We start from the raw sequence: 12,596 nt of genomic DNA, 5'->3' as shown, positions 1-12,596 counted from the left end.
AAAGTGAAAAGAATGCGAGGTAGAATGTTCATCTTAATTATGTTTACTTTTCCTAGCCAGGAATGCGAAAGGGAAGACCATTTCCTAAGGTCTGTTCTAATGTTGTTCAAGAGGGGGATATAGTTGTATTTGAAGAGAGAATGGAGGTTGGGAGTTAGATATATTCCGAGGTATTTCATATGTTTAGTTTCCGAACTGAAAGGGAAGAGAGCCTTCAGTTGATCAGCAAGTGGTTGGGGAACTGTTATATTCAATATCTTGGATTTTGATAAGTTAATTTTAAAGTTACCTATGGTTTGGAAATCAGAAAAAGTTGACATGAGGTTTGGGAGTGAAATACGTGGTTGTTGGATGAAAAATAAGATATCATCAGCATAAGCTGCATATTTATGGAGTCTATTTCCAATTTGAATGCCATGAATGTTCCTGTTGCGTCTAATAGTGGCCAAGAAAGGTTCAAGGGAGATGGCAAAAAGGAGTGGGGATAAAGGGCAACCCAGCCTAGTCTCATTGTGTAATGTGAAAGGTTCGCTTAAAGAGCCATTTATGCAGACTTGTGCGGAAGGGTTGGAGTAGAGAGAAGAAATGCGATGGAACATCTTGGGGCTGAGACCAAAATATTGAAGGGTTAGCTTAAGATACTCCCAGTCCACCCTATCAAATGCCTTCTCAGCGTCCGTGGACAGAAGGAGGGTGGGCTGGGAGCATCTGCGAACATAATGGATCAGGGACAAGGAGCGCAAGGAGTTATCCCTGGCTTCCCTGTTGGGAATGAAACCGGTTTGGTCAGCCGTTATCCATTGGGGGAGTAGAGGTAGTAGTCTTTTTGCCATAACCTTAGCATAGAGTTTAGTGCCTACATTTAAAAGGGATACGGGCCTGTAGCTGACACATAGGGTAGGATCCTTGCCAGGTTTAGGAATGACGGTGATATGGGCAGATAACGATTCCGGACGTAGGCCTGAGGTGTGAGAGATGCAATTAGCGTATGCTGTGAGACGGGGAAGTAAGATATCGCTAAATGTTTTGTAAGATGGTAAAACCATCTGGACCAGGGGCTTTACCTGAGGGGGAGGATTTTAGTGCATTTTTTAAATTCTTCAATGGAGAGATCAGCTTCCGTCGCAAAGGCCAATTTTGGAAGTTTGGGAAGATTAGCAGCTTTTAAGTAGGCGAGAAATAGTTTACGTTTATCTCATAATGGGAGTGTTGCTAGGTCGCCCTTAACATACAAATCAGCATAGAATTCTCTGAAAGCTCTGGTGATTTGAGGAGTAGCATGAACAATTTCACCGGATGGAAGTTAGATTTTAGGTATGAATGAGAGGGTTTTTTTGGCTCTAAGGGATCTAAGCAAGCTGTTTACCTGGTTTGTTACCCCATTCATAGATTTTTTGTGAGATGCAATGAAATTTCCTTTTGGTGTCAAGGTCTCGGAGAGTTTTGAGTTCTTCTCTTTTAAGGGTAAGAGCTTCCAGATGCTTAGCTTGCAAGGATAATTTGTGTTGTTTGTCAAGTTCAGTAATCTGACCTAGGACCTGTTTAAGCTGTTGACCATGTTCTCTTTTTTTCCTTGCTCCCAACTCAATGAAACAGCCTCTCAGAGGCTTTGTGGGATTCCCACAGGACAGAGGGGGAGGTTTCCGAGGAAGCGTTTTCCTTAAAATATTGGGACAGAGGTGAATAGCATGGAAACCTTTGTTGCGTTTGAAAGGAGGGAATCATTAAGCTTCCAGTTATTGGGGCGATGTGTGGGCATGGTCAAACATATGGAAACAGATGCATGGTCTGAGATAGAAGCAGTGCCTATGGTGGTGGAGCGTAGGAGAGGGAGGTGGAAGTGGTCAAGAAAGATATTGTCTATTCTGGAATAAGAGTGGTGTGTTTTAGAGAAGTTAGAGTAGTCTTTATCCTCAGGGTGTAAGATGCACCAGGCATCTATGAGTTGTAAGTCCAAAAGCTTTTTTTTTACATTCGCGATTCGCTTAAATTGGGATGTTAGAGCGGCCCTGTGAAGTGTCGATAGTAGGATCTAGGGGCATGTTTATATCCCCCGCTAGAACAATCAAACCTTCAGCAAAATTAGATAGTTTTGTGAGAAGTTGGGTGAGGAAGGAGCGTTGATTATGATTGGGGCTATACACACAAAATGGAGAAGTGTGGAACTGGGGTAAGAGCTGCAGTCACTATAGAATGTGGTAGCAAGGAGAAGAAGCATGGGCGGGGGAGTAACTCACCCATTTTCCTGAGAGGAGCCCGGCGTAGCGGTGCGCTTTTGTTTGGATGGGGTTTTCCTCCACTGAGATGTTTGAGGGGTTGAGAAGGTAGGTACAGAATTTGGCCATCCCGGGAGCGCCAATGGTTGTAGGTTCAGGTCATGCAGGGAGCTCTTCAGGGAACCGTAGTGTGAAAGAGCGGCCATTTTTGGTAGCTATGAGGCTCGCGGGGAAACCCCATCTGTAAGTGATCCCATCCCCTCTCAGTTGGTCTAAGAGAGGTTTCAGTGCTCTGCGTCGATCGAGGGTCTCCTTAGAAATGTCAGGGTAGATGTTGAGAACTGCCCCATCAAAATCAATGTTGGGAGCACTGTGCAGTTTGAGCATGATTGCATTATTGTCCTCTAAATAGCGAAGGCGGCATATAACATCCCTGGGCTGGTCTGATGCAACATTGCGCGGCCTCAGGGTCCGGTGTAATCTCAGTGTGCGTAGGCCACGCCCCTAGATTGGGTATTATATAGAGAGAATAGTACAGGAACAAATCCCCAGCTCATACTTACAGACCAAACATGAGTCTGGGCACAGGCAGATGGGGGCAAGGGCCGGCTGGGCGGATCATGAGCACGGGAGCTAAGGCTGTGACCCCCATGACACAGATTTTTATAGATGGGCTTTCTATATGTGGCTCACACTACTCTCCACTATCCATGGGGTATTCGCTCCTGGGACTACCTTCTCTCTTCTCTGCTGATTGTTCCATCTGTGTCATGGGGGTCACCGCCTCAGCTCCCAGGCTGATGATCCGCCCAGCCAGCCCTTGCCCCCGTCTGCCTGTGCCCAGACTCATGTTTGGTCTGTAAGTATGAGTGGGGGATTTGTTCCTGTACTATTCTCTCTATATGATACCCAATCTAATATTTACCTTAATACCTTTATAGACATCTACAAATCGCATCTGCTCCTGAAGAGTGGCAACATAGCCGCGAAACGCAGGTCGAGCTATTAGATGCATCTCATACTATTTTAATACATTATCTATAATATGCTCTTTTGGACTCTACTTTATCATGTTGTTACTGTGGAGACACAAAACGATGAGTCTGGTGTTTTCATTACTTTACCATTGTGATCATATCATGCTGCTATGCCATTAAATTACTTTGCTACTATGTACTATGTTATGGAATTAAAGTTTCTTTGTTTTACTATATTATATTGTATGTATTCTGATATTATGCAAGATATATGGTCACAAATATGGTTTATCCAACAGACATCATCATTAGTATTATGTTGTGTTGCCTCCCTGGCTGCATGCTTCACATAAAGTCCCAAACTTTTTTCTCATATATCAAAATGTCGGGGATGGAGGTACATTCTAATGTCCTCATATAAAGTCCTAAACTGTTTCTTCTCTTCTTTTCAGAAGACTAAGGCATTGCTAATGACAGTGCCAAGAGCTGTCCAATAAGACAATGGGGTAGATGTACTAAAGCTTGAGAATGCACAATTTGGAGCAGCTGTGCATAGAAAACCAATCAGCTTTCAGATTTTTTTGTCAAAGCTTAATTGAATGGAAACTAGAAGCTGATTGGCTACCACCCACAGCTGCAACAGATATTGCACTCTCCAGTTTTAGTAAATCAACTCCAATTTCCTTTAAATGGAAGATGAATGAGATGTTTCGTGGACATCTCATCAGACCTATCCCAGCAGTGGGAGGATTTTATCAATTCTGACGTGGTTGGACAAATCAGTTACCACCAAGGAAAAGAGGGCCAAATTAACTTCCCATCAGCCACAAAGTTGAGTATACCTTCCGTTATATGAAGCACTGGAGTATCCACTGTGGGCACAGAACACATTTCAGAATCCCTTCTCAAAAAAGGGGAAATGCTTTGGCCCAGGACCTTTCAGGATGTTTCCAGTGCATAGAGGAAGCCCTCAAACAGCATTTGTCATGGACAAGCCTTTGCAGCCACAGAAGCTCCAAAACATCCAAAGCCTACAAAAGCAGGCTGATTCTGCAAAGGCAGGGTGATATGTGCTACAATAGGAAGTTTTGAAACTGCATATCTGAGTCCTCTCCAAACTGTTGGGATTCTAAAGCAGAAATGAAATTGGAGCTGCAGACTCACAGAAAGATCAGAGGCCAATTCCTTCAGGGATGGCCCAGAGCAAGCTTAGAACAAATACGGAACAAAAGATCTATTACCTGGCAAAAACAGCTAGGAAGTTGTTTGTGGACTTTCAGGAAGCCTCTGGCCCCTCCCGACAGAGCTAAAATAGACTCCGCAGATGAGGCCCCCCATAATAATAATAATAAGACTCCCAGGTTTCAGTCATTACTTCCATATGGACATACCAGGAAAACACTCCTAGAACCATTAGGGGAGCATGGACAAAAGTCACTCATAGCAAGGGGACTATCCTATGTGTCTTTAAGGTGTGTTATGCTGTGTGATGGTCAGCAACTAGGCTTAATGTGAGGCAAGGCCTCAAGTGCTCACAATCCAGGCAGCCGGTCCTAATGAAGGTTTTATACAGCGGGAGATGACCAAGTCATTATTGGAAGGCAGGAGAACAGGAGCTACACTTGATGCTTCAGTAGGAGTAACAGCAGGATGGTGCTTCCACTATACTGAATTGTGGGAAACAGAAAGTGGAGGAGGCACACCCAGCATTCAACCTAGCGGTGATCAGCACTCTGTTTCCCTAGGCCATAACTGTTACCGTGGTAAGATGGCATTGGTGGGGGTTTTCACACCAGGCAGCTCTGGAGCCTAAGAGAGCTCTGAAGCTAACACAAATCATACAGTGCCTTGAAAAAGTATTCATACCCCTTGACAATTTCCACAATTTGTCATGTTACAACCAAAAAGGTAAATGTATTTTATTGGGATTTTATGTGATAGACCATCACAAAGTGGCACATAATTGTGAAGTGGCAGGAAAATGATAAATGGGTTTAATTTTTTTTTTTTACAAATAAATATCTGAAAAGTGTGGCATAAATTTGTATTCAGCCCCCCTTAGTCAATACTTTGTAGAACCCCCTTTCGCTGCAATTACAGCTGCAAGTCTTTTTGGGTATGTCTCCGCCAGATTTGCACACCTAGAGTGAAATTTTTGCCCATTCTTCTTTGTAAAATAGCAGACTAATAGGTTTTCTTCTAAGATTGCTCTGTATTTGGCTCCATCCATCTTCCCATCAACACTGACCAGCTTCCCTGTTCCTGCTGAAGAAAAGCATCCCCACAACATGATGCTACCACCATGTTTCATGGTGGGGATGATGTGCATGTCTCATCTGACCAGAGCACCTTCTGCCGCATGTTTGCTGTGTCCCCCACATGGCTTCTCAGAAATGGGACTTCTTATATGGCTTTCTTTCAACAATGGGTTTCTTCTTGCCACTCTTCCATAAAGGCCACATTTGAGAACTAATAGTTGTCCTATGGACAGATTCTCCCACATGAACTGTGGATCTCAGCAGCTTCTCCAGAGTTAACATGGTCCTCCTGGCTGCTTCTCTGATTAATGCTCTCCATGCCCGGCCTGTCAGTTTAGGTAGACGGCCATGTCTTGGTAGGTTTTCAGCTGTGCCATACTCTTTCAATTTTTGGATGATGGATTTAACAGTGCTCTGTGAGATGTTCAAAACTTGGGATTTTTGTTTTTTTTATAACCGAACCATGCTTTAAATCTTCCCCACAACTTTATCCCCGACTTCTCTGGTGTGTTTCTTGGCCTTAATGATGTGGTTTGTTCACTAAATTTCTCTTCACAGAACAGATGTATTTATACAGAGATTAAATTACACACCGGTGGACTCTATTTACTAATAAGATGACTTCTGAAAGTTCCATTAAATTTTAGTTAGGGGTATCGGAGTAAAGGGGGCTGAATACAAATGTACGCCACACTTTTCAGATATTTGTACAAAATTTGGAAAACCATTGATCATTTTCCTTCCACTTTACAATTATGTGCCTCTTTGTGTTGGTCTATCACATAAAATCCCAATAAAATACATTTACATTTTTGGTTGTAACATGAGAAAATGTGGGAAATTTCAAGGGATATGAATAGGTTTTCAAGGCACTGTAGATCTGGAAAAGATCTATGAAAGCGCTACAATGAAGACTCCGGTGCCCAAAGGTCACATTCCTGGTCAGCCTTGCCACAAAAAAAGGCCTATTTCACTATGACGTAGTGACTGTGTGTTTTCAAAGACAGGGGATCACACCAGATGCTGTGCCAAAGATCTGGACCTACAGAATGCTAGGCAGCTAACTGACACAGTACACCAAGCTCTGGGAAGTGCAACAATGCAGAGCCCAGCACCCAAAGAACACTTTTCAGGCTAGCCCTGCATTCTTCTAGTCCAGCAGCGACTGGAAAAGGCTAAAGCCAGGGCTAATTTCTGAGGATACACTAATCCAGATAACTACTGTGTAGAGACTAGCTTAAGCAGGGTTACTGTCCTAGGTCTTGATTAAAGTCAGCAAAGAAATAATGAAAGTAGTTGTAAAGCCACTGTCTTATTCCTGCAATCCTCTGTGTTACATTCAATTATGTACCCCAGTGTATGCGCTTTTTAAAAAAAATATGCTGCTTTATACCTTATTTTATAGCGCCACTCACGCGTCAACCGGTAGGAGGGGAGGAGAGCGGTGGGCGGTTACATGAGCGCTGAGTGGCGATATTAAAGACGGTATAAATCGGCATATTTTTTAGAAAGCACACACACTGAGGCACATAATTAAATGTAACACAGTGGATTGTAGGGATAAGACACAGTTCATTTAGTAGCAGGAGGGGAGGGGTAGGGAGCAGATTGGCAATGTCACTAGCCGACAGGCGGGGAGAGAGGAAGCAAGGAGAGACAGCGGAATGACGGAGGCATGTAAACTGACCACAGTATCAATGATCAGCAGCCATAATAAACGTGGTCAGTTTACAGAGGGAAGGGCAGCACCAGGCAGGATCAACCAGGTATTTTAGATTATACAAAGAGCCACATTACACAGCACAAGCACTATGCTGTGTATCATCCTTTAAAAAGGAACAGGATCACTTTTATTTATTTATTTATTTTTTTTAAGGGTTACAACCGCTTTACCTAAAGTTTATTGATTATCCTGACTGAAGAAAAAAAAAGAAATTTACAAAGCTAGAAAAATAGTGGAGCTGAAGGAAAGTTGTCCAATCAACTAGGACACTAGCAAAAAACAAAGGCATCACGGTATGAAGGAAGGGCTTACAGGGGCTAGCCTAAAGCCCAACGGCAAGTTTACTGTGAATTTAAATAGTTTGTTTGGACCAAATTGTCCAAACAAACTATTTCCTTCACTAACAGATGTGCCTACGAAAGTGCTGTATAAACAGTATGTAGCATCAGCACTGTGTTCCAGTAGTGGTCCCTGGAACAAAATCATGTTGGGCTGCTAAGCTATTTGCAGGAAGCCTTTTTATTTTGTATTTGAATACAAGGCTTCCTCTCATTGGATGGGGTGGAGATTATGACATCATCCATCCGCCTCTCCACCTCCCCCCACCAGAGGAAGCCCTATTTTTATTCATAACATACAAGGCTTCCTACGAATGGCTGAGCAGCACTCAACCCGACTCAATTTGTTCTGGGAACAGGACTTTCCAGTCCTGCTGTTGGAACACTACACTGTATACTTTATGTAACTGATGTAGTAATACAGTTTAAACAGTGCTTCCAGTGGGCACATCTGTTAGTAAAGAAAATACTTTGTTTGAACCAGCTTGGTCCAAACTAACTATTTAAAGTCATAGTAAATTTGGAGTCAGGCTTTACTTTTTATTCTTTTTGCCAGTGTCCCAACCTTTTATAGGCTGCAACGTAAAGCAAGTTTCTAAGTATTACTACATTCAAGTGTCCTTCATTGGAAGATGAGGATACTTTGCTTAAAATGGTAAAAAAAAACAAAAAAAAAAAAACAAATCAGCTCAGTTTAAAAAAAAAAAAATGACAACTAAAACCAAAATTGACCTAAAACTACTAGTCCTTCCCTATACAGGAAAGTTCTATAGAAACAAAATTGCCCCATTCTTAACACCCGACTAGCAACAAAAGAAAAAGTCAATAACTCAAATCTCAAGAGCGTCAGTATGACAGCCAGCATTTTCAGATGGAGGCCAGCAATGGCAGCCAATTTCTTTCTTTACAACTTTATACGTGTACAAATATATGTGATGACTACCTGAGGAGAGTCGGAGTCTGTGTACAATCCATTCACAGAAACTTGTTCCGTTTGCAGGCTTTGTAATCTTAAAAGAAAACAAATGTTTATCATTACTTAAAGAGCAGCAGTGTGAGTGATACATGAATACTAAAAAAATTGCATTTCCAGAGGGATTTTTATTATATCATTGAAAACATTTAGTTATATCTATTCAATATATGTAAAAGAAGGTGGCACCAATACCCATGGTTTGTGCCAGAATGAACTTTTAGCCCCATTTACACATGCGGGTGTGTGTGGGTGTGTGTGTGTGGGTGTGTGTGTGTGGGGGTGTGTGTGTGTGGGGGTGTGTGTGTGTGGGGGTGTGTGTGTGTGGGGGTGTGTGTGTGTGGGGGTGTGTGTGTGGGCTGTACTGTAAAAACATGCAGTTGAGAAAAGATGTTTTTACTATCCCCAACTGGTCCCCCTTAAGCTGAAAAGGTAGCAAATGGGGGTGTACACAGCCCCACTACAAGGGAGGACGATTTCGTTTTCTGGAGTTCCGATTTAAAACTTGGTAAACAGAGAAGTAATCTGAATGGAGTCAAAAAGCAAGTCCAATTTGGCTTTTTTACATAAATTAGCCCATGAATCCAAGGGCCCAGATGGTTTAATGCAAATACCATACATGTAGGCCTTTTCTGTCACACATGACGCCTGGCTGAAATACCACAATGTTTACATTCATACGTCCTGACTTATTTTTAGGACATAAACACTGGCTGCCCATTCCCAGGATCGCAAGAGTCCTTCTCTAGACTCCAGTTCCAGCATAGCCTTCCTGAGGCCTAGTGCCCAGAACTGGACGGAATACTCAAGATGCGGCCAGACCGGAGTCTTGTAAAGTGGCAGAATTAGTTTTATCTTGAGTAAATCCTTTTTTTTTATGCATGCCAATATTTGGCTTGCTTTGCATGTAGTTGCTGAGACTCATCTACTAGGACCTCCAGATCTTTTGCCATCCTGGATTCTGCTACTGGTTCTTCCCCTAGGGAGAAACTTGCGGTCGTATTGTTGGCAACCAAATTCACTACTTTACATTTTTCAACAAACTACTTGACCGCCGGAAGATTTACCCCCTTCATGACCAGGCCACTTTTTGCGATATGGTTAACAATGGCATGACTGACAATTGCGCAGTCATGCAACGTTGTACCCACAAATAGAGCTTTCTTTTGGTGGTATTTGATCACTACTCCATTTATTTTTTGCGCAACAATTTAAAAAAAAATGTTTTTTACTTTCTGCTATAAACTTGTATTCAATAATTTAAAAAAATTAGGCCAATATGTATTCTGCTACATGTTTTTGGTAAAAAAAAAAAAAAAAAAAAAAATCACAATAAGCTTGAGCTGCGCGATTAAACAATAAAAAAAAAATAGGATTTTTAAACCTGTAAAATCCTTTTCTTGGAGTACATCATAGGACACAGAGCTTTAAAGTTTTTTTTATATCATACTGTAGAGTATAAAATTTCCTATCATTTGAGCCCAGTCTTGCCACACAGAGTTAATCCATCTCCGAGCAATCCTCTTATTGTTCAGTGAGACAATTCTTGACAAAATGAGAAAAACTTTGTCAAATCCTCCCCCTTGCTGTGAGTGACAAGTGATTTGCAACTAGTGCTTCAGCCTAAGAGACTTGCAGTATTTTTAAATTCCCTCCCCCACTCCTTTCTTCAGCAGCTCTGCAAGGATTGGCTGTTCCACACCTCACCATGATTTGGCATGCTGAAGTCATGTGGTTTCTTTCCTGTCTTTTCACTGGATGTTAGAGATCATAGCAGAAGTTCAGTGTTAGAAATACACATATTGACAAGGGGAGTGTAGAGGTGGGCGGGGAGTCTACTGACATCACGACTCCACTCACCGAGCTCCAGACAACAGACCCACCCACAGAATATGCAGTTTTTCAGCTCTCATAACAGACAGAGGGGAGACATTTGACAGGTAAAGATACATGCAGGAGGCATGTATATCCTTATAGATAACCCCTATGGCAGTAGTTTAGAAAGGATGACATTGGGTTTACATCCTCTTTAAGTATTTACTTGGTGGATTATAGCTACCTTCAGGTGATGGACACTGGCACACCCAATACAGGAAGTTGACTCCCCTATATAACCCCTCCTCCTTCCAGGAGTCCTCAGTTTTTGTAGCCAAGCAATATACTTACACCCCATAAAAAGAGGGGCGGGACCTCTGTGTCCTATGATGTACTCCAAGAAAAGGATTTTACAGGTAAGCCGTTTTAAAAATCCTATTTTCTTTATCGTACATCATAGGACACAGAGCCTTAAGTATTTACTTAGTGGAACGTCCCATAGCAATGCTACTTGAGGGGAGGGAGACAAAACCTGTAGGGTACCCCCAGACCTTGAGGACTTATACTGCTGCCTGCAGCACACTGCGCCCGAAGGCGATATCCTCATTCCATCTTACATCCACTTGGTAAAATTTTGTGAATGTATGGACCGAAGACCAAGTTGCGGCCTTGCAGATCTGAGCAAAGGAGGCCTGGTGGTGATGCACTGCCCAAGAAGCACTAACCGCTCTGGTAGAGTGCGCCTTAACTTGAATAGGGGGAATCTTACCCCTTAAATCATAAGTTTGAATTATAACTTGCCGAATCTACTTGGCAACAGTGGATTTTGACGCTGCCTGTCCTTTTTTAGAACCCTCTGGCAGAATAAATAAGACATCAGTCTTACGAATCTGAGCAGTTTTCTTTAAATAGATTTTCACTGCTCTCACTACATCAAGAAAATGTAGTGACTTTTCTTCCCTGGAACATGGTTTTGGGAAAAACGATGTCAGGACAATATCTTCATTCAGATGAAAGCCTGAAACCACTTTTGGCAAAAAGCCTGGACGAGGGTGTAACACCACTCTGTCCTCATGAATAATCAAATATGGCTCTTTACAAGAAAGAGCAGCCAATTCTGAAACCCTCCTTGCTGAGGATATAGCAACCAAAAATATCAGCTTCCTAGTCAGAAGGACTAAGGGAACATGCTGTAATGGTTCAAATGGCGGTTTTTGTGACACTGACAAAACTAAATTCAAGTCCCAAGGGGTTAATTGTGATTTAACTGTCAGAATTATTCGCATCACCCCTTATATAAAATCTCTTCATCTTATATAAAATCTCTTCATCGCATCACCCCTTCATCTCTACGCTAAATTGTAGAAAGCAAAGGATTCTGCCTATAATATATCTCTGAGGGTGCCAACCCTTGGATTCACACCAGGAAACGTAAGCTTTCCAAACTCTATGATATACAGCTCTGGAAACTGGTCTCCTTGCATTGATTAGAGTTGAGATAACAGACCTGGAAAGCCCACGCTTCTTCAAAATGTGGGTTTCAATAGCCAAGCCGTAAAATTTAGCGTTCGTAAAGTAGGATGGAATATCGGCCCCTGCGATAGCAGGTCTGGCCTTAGTGGGAGAGGCCAAGGACCCTCCACAGCCATCTTTACGATCTCTGCGTACCATGACCTTCTGGGCCATGCTGGTGCTACCAGAATTACCGGCTTTCTATCCAGCTTGATCCTGAAAAGAAGTCGAGGTAGCAACTGAATCGGGGGAAAAGCGTAGATCAGTGAAAACTGATCCCACTGAGTTACCAGCGCATCTGTTCCATATGCGAGTGGATCCCTTGTTCTGGACACAAAGTTGACTAACTTCATGTTGAATCTGGACGCTAGAAGATCTATGTATGGAGTCCCCCATCTTTGGCAAACAGCCCGAAACACTTCAGGGTGAAGAGACCATTCCCCTGGGAATAACTGCTGGCGACTTAGATAGTCCGCCTGCCAATGTTCTACTCCTGGAACGAAAACTGCCAATAGGGATGGGACATTCCTTTCTGCCCAAGTTAGGATATGGTTCATCTCTCTCTGAGCTGAGAGACTCTTGGTGCCCACTTGGCGATTGATATAGGCCACAGCCGTGGCATTATCGGATTGAATCTGGACTGGACAATTCTTTAACCTGGAGGTCCAGGTTTTCAGGGCCAGATACACTGCCTGAATCTCCAGGATGTTGCTGGGCAGGGCTCTTTCGAGTTTTGACCACTGTCCCTGGACAGTCGTCTCCTCTAGTACCACTCCCCAGCCTG

The 12,596-nt window shown here is 42.8% G+C and overlaps 1 protein-coding gene across 3 annotated transcripts in view; it reads right to left on the bottom strand.

The window, feature by feature from the left end:
• SPTBN2 (spectrin beta, non-erythrocytic 2) overlaps positions 1-12,596 on the bottom strand; it is a 1,434,510-nt gene that overhangs the window by 70,877 nt on the left and 1,351,037 nt on the right. For all 3 annotated transcript variants that reach the window (XM_073605131.1, XM_073605132.1, XM_073605133.1), the window contains one exon: positions 8,456-8,522. In XM_073605131.1, coding sequence (XP_073461232.1) covers positions 8,456-8,522 — 67 coding nt within the window. The remainder of the gene's footprint in view (positions 1-8,455; positions 8,523-12,596) is intronic.

Source organism: Aquarana catesbeiana, linkage group LG11 (assembly GCF_042186555.1).
Source record: "Aquarana catesbeiana isolate 2022-GZ linkage group LG11, ASM4218655v1, whole genome shotgun sequence".
Classification (NCBI taxonomy): Eukaryota; Metazoa; Chordata; class Amphibia; order Anura; family Ranidae; genus Aquarana; species Aquarana catesbeiana.
Note: the sequence above shows the minus strand (reverse complement) of the source record. Positions and strands in the feature narration are given on the sequence as shown.